Genomic DNA, 23275 nt, shown 5'->3' on the forward strand with positions numbered 1-23275 from the left:
TTAACGAATTTATTTCGTTTAAAATCCGTAAATTTCGGAAAAATTACCTTAATATTCGATTTATTCGGAATAATCGAAAAGGTATTATTAATATTTATGGATTCGGAATTTATATTAGATTTATTATTTATATTAGATTCGTTCCCGGGTAAGTCCGGTCGATCGTTAATTATAGATTTATTTATAATAAATTAAAGAATTCGATCGTTTCCGGGAGTTGGATTTAGTAGATTTTGTGGATTTACCGTTTCCGGGATTTGTGATTGGATAAATTTACCGTCGGTGGAATTTTTTTCCGGTGTTATCTCCTGATCCGGTAATTCCGAATCCGGTAATTTTTCCTTTTTTTTTCGATTTTTAGGTAATAATCGAATATAGGAGATCCGTATAATCTGTAATTTATACGGTCGATCGGGAAGATATACGTAATAGATTTTATTACCGTTATATCTAATTATTTTCCCGTTTTTGGTAGTAATTCCGAATTTATCGGAGTTTTTACGGATTTTTTTCGGTTTATAAACTAAAACCGGTATTCCTAGTATATGGATTTGGGATAAATTAGGCTTATTATCCCGTTTTGGCCAGAAATAATCGTAAAATTCCTAGTAGGGGGTAAGTGGACCGGATGCCGTAATAGTAAAATTTATTAAATAAACTATTATTTTTATAACGAATTTTTAAAGGTTTTTTAGGAGTTATAAATCGATAAAAACCGTCCTGGTTTTTTCGATAATAATCCGGTTTGTACGTTCGGTTATACCGTTTTATTTTAGTATATAAGGAGTTATAGGTTCGAAAATAATCCTTTTTTTGGTTAAATAATTTTCTAATTTAACCGGGGAAAACTCTTTACCGTTATTTATGCGAATAATATTCGGATATTTTCCGAATTAGGTTTTATAATATTCGATTTTATTTGTTACGATATCGAATATATCGGATTTTTTTTTGGAAAATTTAATTTCCCGAAATCCGGTTTTATTATCCGTAAAATTAGTTATATATTTATAACCGGAATAGCTAGAAAAGGTAATATAAACCGTATCGATATAAATACGATATAACGGTTTATTAGCCTTATTCGGATTCGTATAGGGTTGGTTTCGGGTGAATTTTCCCGAAATATAGGATTCGCAATTTAAATCCTTTTTTTTTAATTTTTTTTTAGGAATCCCCGTAATTATTTTAGCTGTTTTAGCTAAAATATTGTAGCTAGGGTGGCTAAGTCGTTTATGCTATTTTTCCGTAGCTATAAGGAAATTCGAATAATTAGAAATTAATTCGATTTTTTCGAAATCTGTGGTTTCGTTGGATTTTGTATCCGAATTCGGTTCCGGGTAATTTAAACCGATTATATAGGCTTTTTTTATTATTTTTAGTGGATTTATGGCTAAATATGTTATATTAGGCTTTGATTTATTAGCTAGGTGTAGGAAAAATCTCCGTTTTTTTTAATTTAACGTGGTAAAAGGCCTATTTTTAGAATTATATAATTTATTCCCGTTTATAATACCGCCTTTTTGGTAATGCAATTGACCGGATATAATGTTTAGCGGAAATTCTGGTATGTAAAGCACGTTTAATAACGTTATTTTACGTATTTCCCGGTTGATTTCGAAGGAAAGCGTAATATTTCTAATTTTTTTTGGAAATATTTTTCCACTATTTGTAATTATCGGTGAAAAATCCGATTTTATAATAAAATTATCGAATAAATGCTTATTATTCGATATATGCTTTAAAGAGCCTGTATCGTATAACTACTAGTTTTTGGGGAGGGTGGTTAATTTCTTTTTTTTTAAATTATTCGAAATATTCGAAAAAGTATAAAACGATTCGTTTTCGTCCGAATCTTCGTTACGGGGTAAGTTTCCCCGTTTTTTAAATTTCTGGTTTGTGGTGGAATTTGATTTATTCGAATTATTCGAATTATTCGAATTATTCGAGTTATTCGAATTATTAGATTTTTTCCATTTATTCGATTTATTCGAATTCTTTTTATTTCCGCTTTGGGTTCCCTATTAATTCTAATTGGATCGGGGGAACCGGGATTTTTTATTATCCGTATAATAAGAATTTCCTATAGCCGTATCCGGATCCCGTCGGTTTTTATTTAAAATATCCGTAATTAACCCTTTAAGGGTAAATGGATTTATAAACCGTAAAGCATTGCGTTAACGGTTAGCCTATATAGGGTAAGCTAATTAGAAAGTTATAATAAAAATCGTCTTTTGATCGATATTATCGATTTTAGCCCTAACGCTTAAAAGCTTTAAAATATATCCTTTAAAAATAGATATAAATTCGTTTAACGAGTTATAATTCTCGAATTTTATAATATAAAATTCGAGATATAGTTGCTGACGTAATACGGGTCCGGTGCTTTAATAGGCTGATTATAAAATCGATAAGGCTTTATATAGATTTATTTTATCGAATATTAAATTTAACGGTTTTGTTATTAAATTCTAACGAATTAAAAGCAATGCTTAGGCTTTCTAAATATCGGTTATACCGTTATATATATCGGTAATTTTAAAAAACCGATCGATTCCTAGCAGTTTAAGATATAATTATAACGTGGATTTTTACGTATTCTAGTTTCCGGATCCGGAGAGTTTCTGTTTCTCCGGCATTTGGTATCCGGCAATAGTACGGATAGAGTTATCTATTTTGCCGAGTTTTTGCCGTTATAACGGTATAATTATCGTTAAAAACGGTAAAGGAATCGTTAAGAAAATGAAAATAAAAGAAATTAATTCTTTTATTTTATCGATAAAGTGTATAAAGGGGATCCAGGTGCTATAATATAATATAGCAGGTGCTATAGGGTGCTATAGCAAATCGGCTATTATAGTGGGGATTAGTTATAAGTGATTTTATAGCCGTTATATGGCTATAACGGGTAAAATTATTATAATTAGCCATTTAACTATAGTTTTCGATATAGTTACGGCTATATAAGCTTAAAATAAAGCTTATAAAATCGGCTATTATAACGGAATTCCGGAGTTTACGTTGTATTAATTCGTCCGGGAAAGCGGCTATAGTTTTCGATATAATTTAAATCCGGTATTTAAATATAATCGATATTATACCGGACCGGGCTTATAACCTATTCTAAGGTATAATTAATAGATTATAAATTTAGGTATAAGGAAGCGTTTATATGATTCGTAGAATTAGGCCGTAAAAGTAGTTATAAGGCTATATAATTAATTTATTAAAGCTTAAGGAAAAAATAACTAATTACGGAGGAATAACTACCTTTTATATTTATAAAATTAACTAATAAAAATATTTTAAAATATATTATTAATAAATTAGATTTATAATTAAGTTAATTAGTAATAAGGTTAATTTATAATCGAAGAAACTATCGAAATCTATGGATTTCTATAATATAGGTTACCCTATAACTTTAGGATTATTATAGCCAGGTGTATTAGCTATATTTAGTGGGGCTTAATCTAGTAGAACGTTCCATTAGATTCCAGTAGGTTCCAGTGGCTATAATAGCTATAATAATTAATTATAATAATTTATTAACTATATAGCATTGTGAATAATGGCTATAAGTGGTATTATATTAATTATAAGTTAGTATAGGGTAAGTTTTACTGATTTCCTATATATCGTTATTTAACGATATTTCGATAGGTTTTATAGCTGTTATAACGATATAATATGCGTTATAAAGCTAATTTTATGCATTATACGATGCTGTATTAACATCCGTGCAATAGTTTTTATCTTTTTTCGATAATAATAAAATTAAATTAACGGCAAAAAATATCTTTTATTTTTATGCTTATTAAATAATGTTTTATAGTTATTAATAGCGTTTTATCGTTAATTATAACTAAAATTATAATAATAATAAGCTTTTTATTTAAAGGGTAAATAAGGGTTTTTGCGATTTATTTAGCGGCTTATTTATTAAGCTTAAATAATATTATATAAGCGTAATAATTAAAGGTTTTTGCTAAAAATTTTAATTTATCGATTTTAAATTTAAAATTTTTTAAATAAAGAATTAATATAATTAAAGCTTATTTTAATATATTATAATTAGCTATATTAGCGGCTATTTATTTTATATTTTTAGCTATAGCTTCCGTAGCACCCGTTATAATTATATATTTTATAGCGCTTTAGCTAATTTTATTAGCGATCGCTTAAGCAGTTATTATAACGCTTTAATTACCTTTAATTAAAGTGCCTTAGCTAGCAATATAGGGTTTTAAATAATTTTTAGTGCTAAATATTATATTATAATAAAAAAAGCTATTCGTAATATTTTTTATATTAATTATAATGCTATTATATAGGAAATTAATAGGGATTTAGTATATTTAATATAAATAAACGGATCTGGCTATATAGGTTTAATTAAATAAAATGCATAAGATTTAATTGCCTCTTATAGCCCACCGGAAATAGCCGTTAAGCCGGAGGTCCCGGGGTCTGATGCTTTTATCCGTCAAAACGAGAGTTGTACCTATTACTTTAGTTAAAGTCAATTTTCCACAATGGGCTAGTCAATTGTCTTCTAATCTCGAGCTGGATACATTTGCCATTTCAAAATAGACTCGCGCCACCGGTCATCTAGTCACTAAGGTTTTTCTTCTCCCCCAAGACTAATTTTTTTTTCCTTCCCTAGAGTTTTTCTTCTCAACCGAAAATGATGTCGATAGTTCCGGGTGGCACATCCAATCCATTCCCCCAAAGTTGTTCGAAAAGCTCTAGCTAGAAGGGCAGGGATCAACTAGGGGTCCAAATCCACAGTGAATTGATCCAATTGTTCTAGTGCGACGGCAAGCCGGAAGAAGCGTCCCACAGTGCTCACACCCTTGCCACGTTTCAGTGGCCACATAATATGGGGAAACCCTGAGGCAGCGCCGTCGCAAGGTATTGAGCCATGAATCAGCTGCGGCCGCCACGCTGCCACCAGCACGAGTCGATCACGCGCGCACACCGAAGAGGTAGTTGGGTAGTGTCCGGTACGGTGCGATACTGTATATTGCTGCAGCCTTGCTTTCTTGCCCCGTAGGTGACTTCTCTTCTCATTGCAGATCAACATTTATTAGACCAGCCTTCACCTACCCGAGTTGGCAGACGAGCTGCAGGCCAACGGCGGGTATACATGCCTCCATTCACATCAGGCAAACACTCACATTGTTCAAGGCGGGCAGTCGCTGCTGCTGCTGCTGTATCGTGGTGTCACAATATTTGTGTTGGCTTGATCGGGATTACTGACGGAAAAACACATCTAGTACACAGGCAAGTGACCATTCTCTCGGAACTGACGGCGGCGGCGCAGTTGAGGTATTCTATCGAACAAACTACTGCAATCCACGTTCTAGCAAACGAGGCGGTCGCAGACTGATAGCTTGAACTCCACTCACCCAGTGGGTAGTGGACTCGATTCGTGCGCCGCACTTGGCGCAATCCCCCTTCCCCTTCCCCGGACCATGACTGCCTGTATGGATTACATGCATCGTTCTTCTGCCAATGTCAATACGATACTCGTAATTGCCCGCTTACTGTCCTGACGGCCCACGCATCCTGCTGCAGCATGTGCCCGACGAAAGTGCGACAGGTACGCGCCATGTATTGTGTGATATGTCGCAAAGGCGTATGCGCTTCAGTGGCATAGTCGAGCCAGTGTAGTTACAGTGCATGATCACAACGCTGGTGCTGTGAACTACCTGCTCAAATTACAAAATGCCACGCTTGCCACGACCCTCCATTCTCTCCATGTATATACTACCGTCGAAGCCCCGTGTCTCGCATCGATGTGATAAAATATCGAGACAGCGCAACCATGAACGCCATTCGGTTCGTTGAAAATAGAAGGATGGGAGGAAGCCCTGAGTTCTGCAGCATTTCGCTTCGTACCACCACCTGGCTGATGCCTCTTGGGGCCACGACTGACAAGGCCGAGACCCCCGGCCCATGGCGTCCAGGGTAACAGATTGGCAGCCAAAGCATTGTATACTATTGGTCACGCATGTCAGCAATTGCTTACGATTGCCTTTAGTATACAGTCTGGTTCCGCTGCATTTCTCGTTCCTGGGCCCAACAATACAACTGGGGGCCATCTTGACCGCTGTAATGCGCACCGGGCAATGCACACAAGGACAAAATCCTGAAGAGGTGATCCTCAACCGTCGTCAAGCTCGTTGCCTCGTTGCACCATCAGTTTCGAGCAGATCGCCGGCCCGCTTGTTGTGTTGCCGCAGGTCGGTGAAACAGACCCAGGACTATCTCTTCAGCAAACTGTGTGAGGCTCAGCGAGGTACGCGAGACGCATCTGATTGCTTCCGTTCTGGTTGGTGGTTAGGGGGCATGTCCCGGTGAGTGGTAGTGGCGAGGGCGCTGCTGGACCCTTTGTGCAAGCAAGGCTTGGACCCTGAATTCTGGAAATGGAAGAGAAAAGTCAGACTCCACTAAAGCTAGCCCTGCATGCATGCATATCTGACCCCGAAGGACCCCCACTAGGCATCCCAGCTACCGCTTATCAACCCCCAACAAGTCGCCAAGCAGCCAACCGAATCAAGCGACCACAGCACAGAGTTGCGCTATCTGGCTCGAGCGCTACACTACAGTGCCTGTAGGGTGGGTCCGAGTTCGGGTGACTGTACGACTCCAGAAACGTCCCTTCGATATGAGGCAACTCCGGAACTATCAGCATCAGTTACCACAGTACGCCGGACTGTACTGTTCTACATTCGCTGCTCCAATGGCATCCTCTTCCTCGAATCGGCCACACCAAGGGTCGTCCTCCATCAGGGGTTCCGGTTCTTATTCATGTGGATCTTCATCCTAGTGCGGACGGTATCCCCAGAAGGCGCGGGTCCGTGTAATGGTGTGAACTGTCTTGTGCCTCTCGTGCCTCGCTCGTGCTTGTGCTCCTATCAGTCGCCCGCCAGGCCTTATAATGGCCCTCATGCCTCCCGTCAAGATGTCGGTGAACTCTCTTGTTTCTCCTGACTTTCTTTCCATCCTTATCTCCTCCCCTCCATACCCTCTCACTCTCATTGAGGAAACGACCATCAGGGAATCCCTCAAGGATCCCGAGCCTATCCTTTAGCTTATAGATCTGCTGGCAAGATTGTAATTTGGGACCATCATTCTCTTGAGCATCCCACACTCTCTTGACGCCGCAAAAAACAAGCCTCTGGCAAGGTGTGTTTACAATTACCTGCGCTGCACTGATACGTAACTGAGCCAATGCTGATACTTAATACCTCCTTAGTCACCGTTGAATTCGATAGACCATAGACCCGTGTTACCCCGTATAAAATCGTTGCCCTCTGAAACCGAAATCATGGCTCGGCTCCGATACCGCAAAGAAGCCCCTGGCTATAGCTCATCAGATTCTGAAGAGGAACTTCCTCGAAGATCACAGAGAACTGCCAAGTCCAGGAAATACGCACAACCATCAGACTCCGAGGAGGACGATTACTCCCGGAGATCCACGAGAAGGTCGTCTCGCTCTCGTAGAGATCTGGAAGCATTCGGCTACAGCTCCGACTCTGAGTCAGATGAAGATAGACGCGGAAAGTCGAGTAAGAAAAACAACAACAACCAAAATCAGAAGAAGAAAAAGAAGAGAAAGCCTAGCCCTCAGCGAAGTATCAACAAGATCTGGCGACACTTTACCGCCAAGAACTTCACCAAGGCGCTCTCCATTTTGCCGTTTGATCCGGTTCCCCTGCCATCGGACCAGGACCGTCCCAATGAGCTTCTCAGCGCCGGCTACGATCGTGCCGTTGACGAATGTCGACGCAAAGTGAAGAAGATCATTCAAGAATGTAAGAGGGTCAACACGCGATACCGTGACCCTGGTTGGGACATTGTGAGTATTAACTACCAAGACACCAGACGTTTAGAAATTCATCAAGACTAACTTTGAATAGGACTTTGACCTGAAGATGACCAAAGGCAACTGCCTCAATTACTTGGGCTCCAACAAGTTTGATGTGGCAGGGCCACGTCTCAGTACTAGCACTGCTATCCCCAAGTCCGTCAAACGCGTCCATGAAATCTACAAGAACCCCACCTTTTTGGAGAACTTGGATGCCAGCGATGTCAAGCAGGGTAGTATTGGCAACTGCTGGCTCATTGCCAGTCTGAGTGCACTTGCCAACGTTGAGGACGGCATCAAGCGGATGTGCGTCGAATACGACACTCGTATCGGTATCTACGGGTTTGTCTTTTTCCGTGATGGCGAATGGGTTTATTCCATCATTGATGACAAGCTCTACCTCACTTCCCCCAACTGGGACTCACCTTCAATGCAGCGTGATCTTTTGACGCAGATTGACCGCGAAAGTGAGGATGCCGAGCAAACGTACCGCAAGACATATCAAACTGGATCCAAGGCCGTTTTCTTCGGTTCCAACAGGGACCCGAATGCAACCTGGGTTCCCTTGATCGAGAAGGCTTTTGCCAAGGTTCATGGAGATTATTCTTCCTTGATCGGCGGCTGGATTGGTGAGGGTCTCGAGGATCTCAGCGGCGGAGTTACCACCGAGCTCCTTGGCAGCGATATCCTTGATCTCGATAGCTTCTGGGAGAACGAAATGAGCAAGGTCAACCAGGAATTCATGTTTGGTTGCTCCACCGGCCTCCTCGATGGCGGTTATGGTGAGCGAAGCGGCATTCGCGAGGGACATGCTTACGTTGTCATGGATGCGAGGACCATGAAGAATGGTGAGCGCCTCGTCAAGCTTCGCAATCCCTGGGGCAAGCTCAAGAAGGGTATCTGGGATGGTCCTTGGAGCGATGGTTCCAAGGAATGGACTAGTGCTGCCAAGGAGGAGCTTGGCCATACTTTTGGAAACGACTCTGTGTTCTGGATTCGTTTCGAGGATCTGCTACGCAAGTTCCAGCACTTTGATCGAACACGCCTCTTCAGAGACCCCGATTGGAGATGCTGCCAGCGCTGGATCGGAGTTGAGGTACCGTGGAAGCCGCAGTACAACGAGAAGTTCCACTTCACGTTGACCAAGGAGTCACCTCTAGTGCTTGTACTATCTCAGCTCGACAACCGTTACTACAAGGGTCTTCATGGACAGTACAGCTTCCGACTGCAGTTCCGTATTCACGAACAGGGCAGGCCAGAAGCAGAAGACTACATTGTCCGCTCTCATGGAAACTACCTCATGGATCGGTCGGTCTCCATCGAGCTACCATGCATGGAGCCGGGCAAGTACTCCGTGTTTGTGAGCGTTGTCGGCGAGAGAGACACGGACTTTTCTACTATCGAGGACGTCGTGAAACGTGAATGCAAGAAGCGTCAAGACCACGACAAACTTGCATCAGTCGGCTATGCTTATGACCTTGCCCATTCCAAGGGCGTTGCGCACCTCGAGCAGGTTGCCCAGCTGCGCAAGAAGTCCGAATCTCAAAAGGCGAGCACATCTCGTCAAGCCGAGCGCCGCAAGCTCTGGGAGAAGCGCCACATGAACCGCGAGATCACCAAGAAGCAGCAAAAGAAGAATCAGGCGAAGCGGGATCGCAACCGCGAGATCCGTGACGCCGAGCGTAAGAAGAAGGAGGAATCTGAAGCCGCTGAGCGCAAGATCAAAGAAGAAGCCGAGGCCGCCGAGCGCAAGAAGAAGGAGGCGGCTGAGGAGGCAGAGCGCAAGAAGGCTGAGGCTGACAAGCCCAAGGAGTCGAGCGACGATAACAACGACACAGCTGCCAAGTCCGAGACTGACAAGAAAGATGAGTCTTCAGACAAGAAGGACGAGTCGCAGAAAGACGCCGAGGCCGATAAGGAAGAGTCGACGCCTGCTCCGTCCCCGGCTCCTGCTCGTCGCACAGACTACTCTTCTGACGGCGACTCGTCTGATAGCCCTGTCGAAGACTGGGAGGAGCTATATAGCAGTGATGATATGTCGCGCAAGCCTCGCATGGCGCCTCCCCCTCCCCCTCCTGCCAACAATGATAAGAACGTCGAGACAGACGAGGAGGCTGGGCTCCCCGACCCATGGAACGCCATCTGCATCGTCAACTTCCGTGTCTACTCCAAGGACGAGGACTTGGACCTGCGCGTCGTAATTGAAGGCGGTGAGCTCGCTGAGGGCGGCATGGGTGAGAAGGGCGCTCAAGATCTTGATAACGCTCAGATGAATGCTGCTGGTGCTCGCGAGAAGAATATGGACAACGACAAGGTCACGGACGAACGTGAGATTGTCGATGGTGAAGCCATTCTGAAGCAAAAGATTCAACCCAGTGGAGAGAAGAGCGAAATAAGTTCCGAAGTACCAGACCTCAAAGTCGAAGAGGTAGTACAAGACGATGATGACGATGACCATTCGGTCATATCGCTCGATACCAACCCTGTCCCAACTCCGGCTGAAGAGATTGGCGATCCATCCAACGATTGTACACCTCAGAGGATCGCTTAGAAAGCGAGGTCCATGATAATGGCGTTTCCATCTGCTTTTAATTCATCTGGCACTTGCTTGTTAGATAGCGTTGAAGATTGACGAGATCAGTCACTAGATTGTGCTTTCCATACTTGTATTCCTCTTGGGAGTTGGCTTATTTGGGTTTCTAGCATGGGCATTTCCGGGGTAGTTTGGCTTCCATGGTTTAATTTGGACATTTGGATATACCTTTCGCTTCACATCAGCAGATCAAGGAGCAAGTCTCCATATATACGGCTCTTTACATTATATAAACAAGATTGATTGATCACATCCGTATCTTATAGTATAACACTTGGTCAGACTTCTTGAGTGATTCGACAATTGCATCCAAGACATGATCTGTTTGTCAAGTACTGGTTATTTATTTTATTTATGCTAGCCCAACTTGATCGGCACCAGTTTCCGGCTCAATGGCCAAGTACTAGTGGTGCAAATACTGTTGCAATGCTGAATATACGTTGCGCGCGATGCTTCTCATTGGTACCCGCTCACAATGTCGTCCTCTGCGTCGGCATCATCGACCTCCACGGTCGGCGCAGCAGTTGTTGTGGCCGCGGCGTCTGCAGGTGGGTAAGGCTGGCCGGTCATCATTGTAATGAACTCATTAAAGTTGATGGTGCCGTCGCCGTCGAGATCTACCTCTTGAATGATCTTCTTGACTTCCTCCTCGGACGGGGGTTGACCAGGGCTCTGGGACATGACCTTGGCAAACTCCTCGACTGTGATGCTGCCTGGACACCATTTTTCAAACTTCTCGTCAGCCATTTGCGCAATGCATGAATAGTAGACATCTTGCTTCTCCCTCCGCGCCCAAAACGCTGATCCAGCTCAAAGTGGCTTTCGCGATCCTGAGTGGGTGGAGCGTTTCCTTGACTCACCATCTTTGTCAGGGTCCTATCCGAGGCGGTCAGTGAGATTTGGGACTTGTGGCTCATGACTGGATTCACTCACATAAGAATCAAACAGGTCCTTGAAGACTTGAATTTCTTCCGGCGACAGTGTTCTGCTCTATCCACCGCAAAGGCGACAAAAGGCCCACGAATTAGCAAAGCCTGGCTGTTGGCGCGCAACGCTCGCCCAGCGAACCCCCTCAAGACGATCGTCGCCCCCTTTGTTCTGGAGATGGTGACCCACCATGGTGCCTTGATTGTCTGTCGAGTCTGGACTCTTGTGTTATCTAGAGTTGCGATTTGTTGTTGTTCTGGTATCTATTGCTGTATAGGCTTTTCAAAAAAAAAGGATTGTGGGAATAAATATGAAGAAGATCCGTTGATGAGAGTTACAACAAACACTCCCTTTTTATATCACTGCTTATTCCGACGACGGCCCAGCCTGTTCCCTACTGCTACCACCTACAGTAGTACACTTAACGGAAACGGGCTGAAACAAGAACGCCTCCTTTCGAAAGCAGCAAAGGTGCTTGATCAACGCTAGGGATGCCACGGACCCGCCTATACCCGCAGCTCAATTCCTTTGACTTAGTGCGCGCCTCCAGTGGTTCATCCAATCCCTCCTCCTTTTCTCGCCATCTGCCAACAAAAGCGGGATAGGGAGACCGCACAAAGTGGAGACGACTTGTTTGATGACACTTTTGGGGGGTTCCTGGAAAAGACGGCAAAGAAAAGAGTTGGCCATTGTACTATGTATTGTTCATTTTTGTTACTTTTCAACATCTCTTTGGGGACGTGACGCGACGCGTGTGGGAAAAGTTTTGAAACTGCCTCGAGAATTGGGCATCTCTGTCTGTGCTGAACCACTTTTTCCCTCGTGGTAAGGTTGTCTGCTCCCCCAGGCGATGATCAGTGATGATCAACTCAAATCATCGGAGCCCAGCCGACAACGACAACCACACTTCTCCCACCCCCCAAAAAGCTGTAGGTTATCAAGATTAGTTCAGTTAGTGTTTGATAAAATAAGCAGTTGATATTATCCACCACATTAAACCTGGGGTCATTGTACCTTTTTGGGGGGTGAGAATGTAGGTAATTTCATTTCAAATCACACTAGCTCACCAGTCAGGCATCTCCTTTTGAAAGACAATTTTCTTCAGCACAAACACCGTCTCATACGTACGCGGCCTTCATTTCACATAACAGTGACAAGCTCGGCACTTCTTTCTGTCTTAGGGTGGAAGTTGATTGTTATTTGAGGAATTTCATCTCCCCAAAGGTATGGGAGACGAATACTATTTATAAATTTCTGCATGCTGCATGCCGCAAGCTTCCAAATCCAAGCCTTCTGTCTTGCTATGCCCTTTTCGCTTTTTTGAAGGGGAAAAATATGTGCCAAGTAACACAACAACAAGAAGAAGAAAAACTCCGATCTAATGCATTATCATGTTCAAGTCGTTGCAACAGGAACCGCCTGTCCCATCTTATGCAGTGATGGTAATGTTGTAGTAAAAGGTCTCCACGTCAACAGTGCCCGAGGCGCCGACCAGGTAAGGTACGGCAGCAAAGAGCTGGTAGTCTCCGGCCGAGACTTCAGGAATGGCCAAGGCGACGGAGAAGTTGCCGAGGGGAAGCTGGTCAGGGCTATAAGAAAAAGAAAGTCAGTAAGAGATGCCGCCAACATCAACAAGCCTTGTGCTGTTTGTTTACTTACTAGGCGGCACTGTAACCAATTTGCTGACCGATGCACTTGTACTCGGCACAGTTGTAAGTAGCGGGAGCAAGACCCCAGATAATCGAGTAGTCGACCCAGTTCTGGACGTAGATGGAAGTGGTGACAGTGGCGTCGATGCTGCTGCCGGCGGCGGCGGTCTCGGGGCCGGAAATGCCGTTGACGTAGGCAGAAGCCGGGAGGGCGGCGGCCAGAGCGGCGCCAGCGAGAGTCTTGATGGAAACCATTTTGAATATGTTTGTAGTAATGCTGATTAGGATTATATATGTAGGAGGGAGTACTGATCGGAAAGTCGTAGCGAGTGTGGTAAGAGGTGGTGTGTTAGAGTATCGTGATCAAAATTCCAAGTTGAGCGGATGGTGTCTCTTATATATCTAGGTACCCAATCGATCGAATGATGAAATGTGGTGCATTATAGTCATACAACGGGATTTTCCCCTTTCACCAAGGGTAAGGAATGGGATTCCATGTCTAGGTACGGTGTGTATGTGGTAGTTGCACTCAGCCCTTTGCTGTACATGGTCAATTGCGGCGGCGAATAATGGGTCACCTCTTTTTTCCATGTCTTCTCTATTCAACGTTGCATGACGGTTGGCAAAGGTGCTCGAATACGAGGTTAAGGCCCCCGGCGCTGAGGTCATTGGTGTCCCTGCCCGCCGATCGACCCTCAAATCTGCCGGGTCCAGCGATGCGAAGACTTGTTAGCGGTTAACTGACCACTGGAGCGGATCCCCAGAACTGCCTCATTCGTCCGACTCTTCCGACCGGCACTCGTTTTTCTCGTTCGCTTATTTTGGGATGGAGAATTGATGCCGAATGAGTTATTCCTTGTCTCGAATCCAGAAAAGATGTAAATATATATCATGCTCTCACAGGCCTGAATATCTGCTTGCTGTATACGTTTAGTTACTGTACCGAATCAGTGCGATGCATTTACCACTAGGTACCTTATGAAATGGAGCTAAAATGGTCAAGCGCAGCACAGAGACCTGGAATCGCTGAGCTCTAGCTAGAGCTAAAAGGATGGAATCCAAGCCTGGCCTCCAGGCAAGAAACCTGCATTGACCCCGGATATTACCTCCCTAGCCCATTCAACCAAGCCAAGGATTCTGGGGGCTGCAACGTCCCGAAAGACCCTGCTTCCAGCTGTGGCTCCGTACGGAATACAGCACACGGAGAAAGGCGCAACGGCAACATGCAAGTAAGCACCAGGAGGTAACACGAAGTATGTAGTATAGAATGTATAGTGGCGGCTGACAACTCATGACCAAAAGCCGGACCCTCCCCAGGTGATATCATGGGGATTGCAAAGAGGACCACCGCTCGGTTCCCTAGCTGCTGACGGACAGCCCTGCATTGACTAGAAAGCTTAGCTGTGTTTGTTTCTTCATAAGCCCCTGGTTATTTATTACCTTGTGTAGGAGATGGGTCAAGTTTGGGACAAAAATAAGCATTAAACGGTAAGACCTAGAGGTAGCGGGATTCCTTTCATACGGGATAGTAGTAGCCTATTGTGAGGGGACCCAATGTCGTCGGCGAAAAGAACGTGGCACAGCAGCTTGGGAGCTACATACTACGGCTGACTGACAGACCGGCAGCAGCTTGCATCGATCACCGTTGTCTACTGTGAGCACGCAAGCACGCAAGCACGGAAATCCGACAGACAGATTGTACAACGTTACTATCCTCCAGCGCCCTCCTCAAAAGCCCCCTTGCGTTACTCATGCTCGAGATCGTTTTTCGCTCGGATCAGTCCATGCTGCTGCTGCAAAGGTGGGGTGCCAAAGAAAGGGGAATGGATATCTCCATGGTATCACGGACGTGGAATGATTGCTTATTAACTTGAATATATGCAATATAATATGTGGTGGGTTGGCGGGGGTCGTGCTTGTGGAGCTCGTCTATTACACAGTATTTTTCAACAGACTACTCAACTCGCCCAATAAACAACAGACGACGCTCTCCGCATTCGACGTCACCTGGTCATTGCTATTTTGGGTATCATTCGACAAAACATGTCGGCACTTGATCGCGTCTTCGTATTAACATCATGTATATCCCATCACCATGGCAGTCCAGTCCACTTCTCCCCTATGTGAAAGAGTTGCTAAGCCAGCTCGGCAGGCATCTTGGTGTCACGGTCCGATTCGGCGTGTCCCTGCTCCACGATATGCTCTTCTACCACGCGCCGCTTACCCTCGCGCCGAGTCAGGTAAGACAGACCGGCACACCATATAGCCAAGGCGATTGAGCAAGCAATCATGGCCCACATACCTCGCTGTAACGAGAAGGAAAAATATGTCAGCAAGTGCTCACTGGGGCTATCAGGTCGAGGAGTTGACAACTTACAGTAAACCACGGGGCCGTGGACGCGCCGTAGAAGACGAGAGACCACCAGGCGTTGAACACATTGGAACCCAGGTTCATACCGGCGAGGACCACGCCTCGGTACACTGGGTCTTGATATCTCATGGCGTCGTTGCACCAGGCAAAAAAGGTCGCCTGGCAGGCATAGACCGATCCGGCCCAGTAGTACGCGCCAAACACGGTCGAAGTCGATGCCGGGCTCGTGGGATTCTTCGAGGCTGACAGGATCAAGGCCGATGTAACAATTCCCGTAATACTAATCCAGTATCCGACCAGGTACCGTTTCCCGTTCAAAAAGTCCGTCAGGGTGGCCCAGAACAAGGTCGACACGATGCCAACAGCCGGCACGCCTGTCGGATAGTTGTTGAGTTGCGATACCGTATAGTCAATGGTCGGGTGACTCTTCATGTAGAGCGACAGGAGCGAGTTGGTCGAAAAGCTCTCCGTCTCACCGGCGACGATCCACAGGCCAACGAATCCCCACCAGTACCAAGAGGTCAGTACTTTCTTTGCAAAAGCCAGCGTGATTGGTGACTTTTCTTCCACAATCGGAACCCTCGAGATGGCCAGTGCCTTTTCCGTCTCGCTGAGGTAAAACGCCGTCGTCGTCTGCGGTGTGTCTGGGAAGAAGAGAAAGCCATAGATGGCCACTGGGATGGTGATGAGGCCGTCGATGATAAAGAGCCAACGCCAACCAGTCAGTCCGCTCTTGGCGTGCAGCGAAGAGTAGATGCCCGTCTGAATGAAGCCGCCAATCATGGTGCCAGCTAGACCAGAGGCGGTAAAGATGCCACTGCGTTTACCGAGCTCGCGCTCCGTGTACCACGATCCGAGAATGTAGTGGGTGCCGACAAACGTGGTGGCCTCGGCGATACCCTGGAAGAACCGAATGGCCATGATGGATTGGGGCTTTTGCACTGAAGCTGTCACCATTGTCAACCCTGCCCAGATGATCATCATGGACGGGAAGAAGTAGCGTGGCTTGACATAGTGAAGGGACAGGTTTGCGGGTATCTGCCCAATGATGTAACCAATTGTAAAGCATGTGTTGATTTGGTTATACTGGTCGCCAACAAAGCCAAGGTCTTCTTTCATACCCGACACATAGGCATTGGCAAGGTTGGACCGATCGAGCTGTGACTTGGAGTAAGAATTGCGACTCGAATGCTAGATATTCAGAAAACGCTTACATAATTGGTAAAATAACTCAAACAGCAAAAGGTCAGAATAAAGAAGTCAATCTTCTGGACCAGCTTCCGCTCACCCGGCTGGAGTTCAGAGTGAAAATACTCATGAAAGCGGGCCTTGAACCCCATGGCGGCCGAATGTTGATGAGCGTTGTTGGAGTTGCAAGTTTCTATGTTTGAAGACCCCGGGGCGCAGGAGGTTGAGCTGTGCTTTTTACACCGCGAGCCAAAGCTCGCCGTTCATATGATATTCTTCTCAGAACCGTGCCCGTCGAGGATATCCCCTTTATCTTGATAAGAACCCTGTTTGTATACGTATACAGGCAAAGGCGGGCAAGCAGTCGGTCGGAAGGCCGTGTCCCGATCAGTCAAGAAAACCACGGCACGGCAATCGCTAATCTAGGTAAATTTCAAACAGTCACCAACCTGAGGGCCGATGAACCGCCGAACGCCAAGGAGGAAATGGTCATGATAACTCAGACCATCGGCTGCTTTTTTAGAGAACAAGCACAACAGTCGGGCTCCTTGCGACGATCCTCGAGTATCTTGATAAGCCGTCGCGGGCCTTGCGCAGGGCAAATTGTCGATGGTTGGATAGATAAGGTAAAGGCTCTGCAGGGTCGCGTCTCCGCTCTTTTGCTCTTTGGGAAACCCTGGGGCGGTTTTTTTTGGGGTGGGACGGAACTAGATTTCCACCCAAGGACTAAAAGATGTGTGGAGAATCGGTCGAGATAGAAGAGACACCGGCCGAAGTCTGACACTATGGAAACCAGATCTCTCATTGAACCCATTTCACCACTCTTAGAACCAAACCCACATTACCCCGGGGCTTGTTTTATATATTTGTCAATTCCCCAAGTCATGACGGGGGCGGGGACCACGAGGCGCCGAGTAGCATGTAGATCCGATCAATGCTAGCTTGAATGCGGGCTCGTTGAATGCGTTCGTACCACGGTCCGGTGAACGGCGCCTATGCATTCTAGTGGGCATCGGCTTCGATCCGATGATGCCATAAACTCCATAATCGTAGGACATTTGGCACACGATGCGCAGAGGTATTTCATAAAAGAAGCCTGTCACTTTCAACATTTACTATATTCCACGACCTGAAGATTCGTGTTGTTAGACTTGTATTTCATATTTATACTTATAAAATTACCAAACATGGCAGACTGGGAACAAAAGGCGGCCAAGAAACGCCAGGCATTAAGGGATTCCATCCCGTCCGAATGGATCATCCCGGCCGAGCTGCTGCCCGATGAGAGCGTGCAAGACGTGACCAAATTTCCCGAAACTTCGGGATGGTTCACATCTGAAGAACTAGCCATTACAAACTCAAATGTTCTGGATTTACTACCCAAACTTGCTTCCGGCGAGCTCAAATCCGAGACGGTGACTCGGGCCTTTTGCAAGCGTGCGGCAGCGGCCCATCAACTGGTAAGTCATGCTTCGCCTTTATAACATGACCTTTCATCACTGCACACAACTCTTGCTCACAACACAATTACACAGACAAACTGTCTATCGGAGACGTGTTTCTCTCGCGGCCTCGAGACGGCCAAGAAGCTCGATGAGCACCTCGCACGCACGGGCAAGCCCATCGGGCCCCTCCACGGCCTGCCCGTCTCGCTCAAGGACAACTTCAACCTAAAGGGGCTGGACGCAACCGTAGGCTTTGTGAGCCACATTGGCGACGCGGCGCCCTACGACTCTGCGCTGGCCGCGCTGCTCGAGGCCGCCGGCGCCGTCTTTTACGTAAAGACCAATGTCCCCACGGCCATGATGATTGCCGAGTCGGTCAACAACGTCTTTGGCCGCACCGTCAGCCCGCTGAACCGCAACCTGACCAGCGGCGGCTCCTCGGGCGGCGAGTCGGCCCTCATCGCCTTTGGCGGCAGTCCCATTGGCGTCGGCACCGATATTGGCGGCTCCCTGCGCATCCCCGCCGCCTGCACCGGCATCTTTACCCTGCGGCCCAGCTTTGGCCGCTTCCCGACCCTGCGCTGCCGCTCCGGCATGCCCGGCCAGGAGGCCGTCCAGAGCGTTAATGGCCCCCTGGCCCGCACCCTTCCCGACCTCGCCCTCTACTGCGCAATCGTTGTCGGCGCCGAGCCCTGGCTCGCAGACCCCCGGTGTCTGCCGATCCCCTGGCGGGAGACTCGGCTGCCCGCCCGTCTCCGCATCGCCGTCATGTGGGACGACGGCATGGCGCGCCCCACGCCGCCAGTGACGCGGGCGCTGCAGACGGCCGTCGACAAGCTCCGCGCCGCGGGTCACGAGGTGGTGGACTGGTCCTCCGAGGACCAGCTGCAAGGAGCCGCCCTGCTGCAGCGCATGTTTGTTGCCGACGGCGGCTCGGCCATTCGGCGCGAGATTGAGCGCTCCGGCGAGCCCTGGCGGCCCGAGATGGAGGCGTACCGTACCGCGACGGAGCTGTCCACCTCGGACATGTGGGCGCTGCACCTCGAGCGTGTCGAGTTCCAGAGGCGGTATTTGGAGCGCTGGAACCAGGCTGGCATTGACGCCATCTTGTGTCCCACGACCCCGTACAGTAGTGTCGAGAATGGCAAGTTTAAACATGGTGAGTTACCTCCCCTCTCGTCTTTTCTCATTGAGATGTTGGGTAACATGAACTAACTAATGACACTTGCAGTTGGATATACTGGAGTTTACAATGTCCTCGACTACTCGTGCATGTCGTTCCCCACGGGCATCACGGTAGATGCTCAGGTTGATAAAGCTCCTAGCGACTACAAGCCCATGACAGATTTGGATGCGACGATACAGTCAGAATGTAAGTGCTCCAAGGGAAAGAGACGCCGTCAATCTCAGTGGGCATGGACTGATTGAATTTACAGACAATGCGGAAAAGGTGCATGGTATGCCGATAAATCTGCAATTGGTGGCCAGAAGGTAAGACCCCCTCTTTTGATTTTCATTATTTGGTTACGAATGTATCTGACTGTTCCAAATAGGCTAGAAGAAGAAAAGGTAGTGGCCATGACGCAAGTAGTCTTGGATGCCCTGGTATAGATGAACAAGACACAAAAGACCCATTATTGAAATTTATGAAATGGCAATTTGAGCGCCGTTATTTTGTCCCCAACTTTTGAAATACCTTTTATGCCCCAACACCGTTCATCCCATGATCAAGCACCCGTGACAAAACCAGAATATCAGTATTTTCCAATCAGATAATGACTCTCGTGCACATAATATCGGTAGGAGTCGAGATAATTAGTAGAAGTACTGCCCACCACCGCCAGGTTGTTGGGATGGCATGAAGTCAAAATTCATGTCGGCACCTGTATTATAGAATGGATCTGGCGATTCTGGCACAAAGTCAGTCATGTAAGGCCGGGTTCTCAAGTCTATATGTGACGTACCCCAGAAAATGGAATCATAGAGGTCCATGGGTGACATATTGGACATGTACGTGGAGGGATCCATTTGTGACATATCTGTGACTCCCTGGACTGGGAGTGCCTGCGCCAATGTCGTCGGGTACTGTAGACTACTTTAAAAATGTCAGCATGAGTGATATTTCCTCAGCCACAGAGTCCTTACGTTGAAAAGTCAGGCAAAGTAGCCCCATTCTGCAGTTCCGTCATAGCCAGCGCTGCGTCTTGGTGTGGGTCTAGACTTGACTGAGCACGTTGCTGTACGTTCAGTATCGCATTCGAGGGCATGTTTGCAACAGGAGTCCGCGATCCCGAAGGTACCTCGCTCTTGAGACCTGACAGGCCATTGAGGGATCCGTAGTCGTAAATATGCTTCAAAGCAGTCAATGCTCTTGATAGTGGGCCAGACAGCTCAATGTCCTTGTCACTAACGGGGATGTGGCCCGGAGGTGGGCTGGATCGTTCCTTGGCCGCGGCAGCAGAAAGGGCGGAAATGAGATCACCTTGTAGGCGACGAACTTCTGGCTCAGTTTTGGGGTCAGATAAAAGACCCAGAAGGACCGCTGACGAGAGTCCATGGTAGGTAAATGCCCAACTTCTGGTTGGAATGACTGATATGTTGTGCATTGCAAGGAACATGTTGACTGTTTCAATAAGATTTGCCTTGCATCTTGCCGACAGGGATTTTTTTTCTCCAGCCTTGAGCAGCTTGTAATCGCTTCGAAGCGCCGGCCGGCAGCATACGGACACTACGAATGCTGTGTGAAGTCTGAGTGCATAGTGCTGGAGTCGATCAACTACTGTCTTCAAGGCCTCTTTATTTCGAAGTTGGGGATAGACCCTCTGCCGCAGAGACATGACCTCTTCACAATTGGCCACAATGGTGTCATATGAGGCAGTATTTACGGCATCCGGATTCAGCTTCTCCGAAATAATTTGACAGAGATGATACATGGCTTCGAGGTATGACAGACCCTCGACGCCTGCATTTGGAGCCAGTGGAATTGCGCAGCACTGTATGTTTGTCATGTTTGGTCTTGGCGACAATCAGTCACGAACGACATAGGGGTTCCATGCGAAGGACTCACCGGTCAAAAGATAGTGATGTGAGCGTATCGTGCCATTGGCAAGTCCACCTATTGAAATTAGAGCCGTGCATACATCATGCGGATAGCAAAGTATCATACCAGAGTTTTCGTCGCACATAGTCCTTTATGGTCAATTCTGTAGAGCTTGTTTCTTGCTGTGGTGCTCGGTGAAGCCCCAAGGACTGTGCCAATCGACAGGTGAGAGCAAGTAGAGCCCATGATCCTTCTGCTTTCATGTCGTTCAAGAGCACGAAGCTCGTCATCAAAAGGGCCTGGATTGAATCTAGGTTTGGTCTGAAAACAGGTTTTAACACGGAATAATTACACCAGTGGTACGCATGACTCAACTCACCTGAGCAGGAAATTTCCAAGTCTGAGAAAATGGAAGCAGATTTGAATGTACTTTTGAGAGTTTCGCGTCCGAATGTGGTACGGAGAGTCATGGTATTGCGACCCAACAGCGAGCACAGCAAAAAGGATAGCGAGCCAAGAAGCAGAGATGGGTTGGGTTTGGGGACCCTTTTCCCGAAGTATCCTCGCTCGTTCTTCAAGATAGACCATCAAACGAGATTCGAGGTCGTCAATATCTATGACAAAACCCCAAAAGGGATGTGGAACTTCCTTGTAAGTCTTGAAAAGCCTTGTGCCAGTCGTTAGTATCTGAGATTTCGGATGTGAAAACTAGATACGTACTTGAGAACCTCACGGTCCGAAGGAAGCTGTGCCGATATCTCCTGGGTCATCTTGTCGAGATGATGCGTAGACATGAGTGGGAAAGGGGCAGAATTGTCCAGACCCCAGATTGGACGCATATCACGGCGAATGTCTATGCCATTCTTGGTGTCTATTGGCGACGGCTGGTCTCGCAGAATCGCCGGGATGCTATTCTGGCCTATGTAACGAGGAATTTCCGTCGTTTCCGACTGATCTATGTGGATGTGTCAATACAGGCTTGGCTGTCCTGCAAGACTTGACTCACCTGCTGCCCGAGGCCAACCCTGGGGCTGACGATCATTATCATTTTCATAGTCGTCACTTTCTCCCGGAGAGTGTGGACGTTTTGTCCCATGCGAAGCCCCAGCATCAATCGAGCCAGATTTGCTCGTGTTTGAGCGATTTGGCTTGTATGAGCACAACTGCGGATGCTCCCTCTTTACACAATTCTCGCATGGCTGCTGGTTATCGCACTTGACCTTGCGTTGTCGACAGGGCCAGCAAGCAGTTCCTGTAGTTGATAGAGTCAGCAGGGCCTTTACCCCAGCCGGCGTGGTAGGCTCATGTATGAGAGGTTTGCCATCATGGCGGCCGGTCATGGCGGTCACTAGCAGGAATTCCGAGCAAAATCTCGAGGAGGAAGAATAATAATAAAAAGGAACATGACCTACCATAGCGTACCTTGCGGTGTGAATGGATGATGCGACTTGCTTCCTCGGGGGTCAGATCCTCCACCGGGATCTGATTTACGTTTTGGGACGTCGACATGGACACGACGGCGTCTGCGTCTTCCTCTGCGTCTGAGGTGGCCACGACCTACCTCAACAACGAACGATGGGCATGCGGCGCCCCGCTTGGCAAGAAAGTTTGAGCGACGGTTAGTCCCACGGATGAGTTTTCCGATATCAATTGGATGACAGTATACAGTTGCGCCTTCTTGGCTTGCCTATACTCTGTGTCGGAAGGGGTTTGAATCGTGCAGGTGAATCAATGGATGGGATGCCGAGCTGTGTGCGAAGCCCGAAGAACCCTTTGCAGATCCGGCAGTGGGCAATGGGCGGCGCGGGGCAGAATGAGGCGAACGACTGGCCTGGTGGGTGGGGAGAGAACTCCGAGCACCCCGAAACATCAAGAGAGCTAGAGAGGAGAAGCTGTTGTAGAGAGAAGGTACGTATCTTATTAAGCGCGATCACTTGTTGGTCCCTGCGTCTTTCTAGTCTACGTACATACCCGTACCTGTTCTGCAACCACCAAAATCATCCACCAACCAACCGTCCAGTGCCTTCAATGGAAGCAATACACACATGATCCTAAAGCTTAGAATAGCGAGAGTATATATATGCCTTTTATCAGACCGCGCTGACACAGCCCATGTCTCCAATCTCAACCCAAATCTTGCCATGCCTGCCAAGATTCAAAAGCCAAGCAACATTGCTTCGCCTCAT

General features: G+C 46.9%; 6 protein-coding genes across 6 annotated transcripts; 2 read left to right on the plus strand and 4 right to left on the minus strand.

Annotated features, from left to right (window-relative positions):
- Positions 1-7336: 7336 nt before the first annotated feature.
- Positions 7337-10427, plus strand: PFICI_11518 (uncharacterized protein; the record flags this gene model as incomplete). The annotated part of the gene is made up of 2 exons (XM_007840099.1): positions 7337-7867; positions 7929-10427. 2 exons carry the CDS (start codon positions 7337-7339, stop codon positions 10425-10427), a joined length of 3030 nt encoding a protein of 1009 aa, XP_007838290.1.
- A 498-nt stretch (positions 10428-10925) lies between these two features.
- On the minus strand, positions 10926-11216 carry PFICI_11519 (uncharacterized protein; the record flags this gene model as incomplete). Its single annotated transcript, XM_007840100.1, has 1 exon — positions 10926-11216. One exon carries the CDS (start codon positions 11214-11216, stop codon positions 10926-10928), a length of 291 nt encoding a protein of 96 aa, XP_007838291.1.
- Positions 11217-12825: 1609 nt separating this feature from the next.
- PFICI_11520 (uncharacterized protein) lies at positions 12826-13300 on the minus strand (the record flags this gene model as incomplete). The annotated part of the gene is made up of 2 exons (XM_007840101.1): positions 12826-12985; positions 13056-13300. The coding sequence occupies 2 exons, from the start codon at positions 13298-13300 to the stop codon at positions 12826-12828; spliced, it is 405 nt and encodes a 134-aa protein (XP_007838292.1).
- Positions 13301-15180: 1880 nt separating this feature from the next.
- On the minus strand, positions 15181-16756 carry PFICI_11521 (uncharacterized protein; the record flags this gene model as incomplete). Its single annotated transcript, XM_007840102.1, has 3 exons — positions 15181-15351; positions 15423-16574; positions 16631-16756. 3 exons carry the CDS (start codon positions 16754-16756, stop codon positions 15181-15183), a joined length of 1449 nt encoding a protein of 482 aa, XP_007838293.1.
- Positions 16757-17791: 1035 nt separating this feature from the next.
- PFICI_11522 (uncharacterized protein) lies at positions 17792-19660 on the plus strand (the record flags this gene model as incomplete). The annotated part of the gene is made up of 5 exons (XM_007840103.1): positions 17792-18064; positions 18140-19208; positions 19281-19421; positions 19486-19540; positions 19603-19660. The coding sequence occupies 5 exons, from the start codon at positions 17792-17794 to the stop codon at positions 19658-19660; spliced, it is 1596 nt and encodes a 531-aa protein (XP_007838294.1).
- Positions 19661-19864: 204 nt separating this feature from the next.
- On the minus strand, positions 19865-22429 carry PFICI_11523 (uncharacterized protein; the record flags this gene model as incomplete). The annotated part of the gene is made up of 8 exons (XM_007840104.1): positions 19865-19959; positions 20014-20144; positions 20195-21064; positions 21117-21164; positions 21216-21410; positions 21469-21756; positions 21810-22044; positions 22096-22429. The coding sequence occupies 8 exons, from the start codon at positions 22427-22429 to the stop codon at positions 19865-19867; spliced, it is 2196 nt and encodes a 731-aa protein (XP_007838295.1).
- Positions 22430-23275: the final 846 nt, after the last annotated feature.

This window comes from Pestalotiopsis fici (assembly GCF_000516985.1).
Source record: "Pestalotiopsis fici W106-1 unplaced genomic scaffold PFICI_Scf_9, whole genome shotgun sequence".
Lineage (NCBI taxonomy): Eukaryota > Fungi > Ascomycota > Sordariomycetes > Amphisphaeriales > Sporocadaceae > Pestalotiopsis > Pestalotiopsis fici.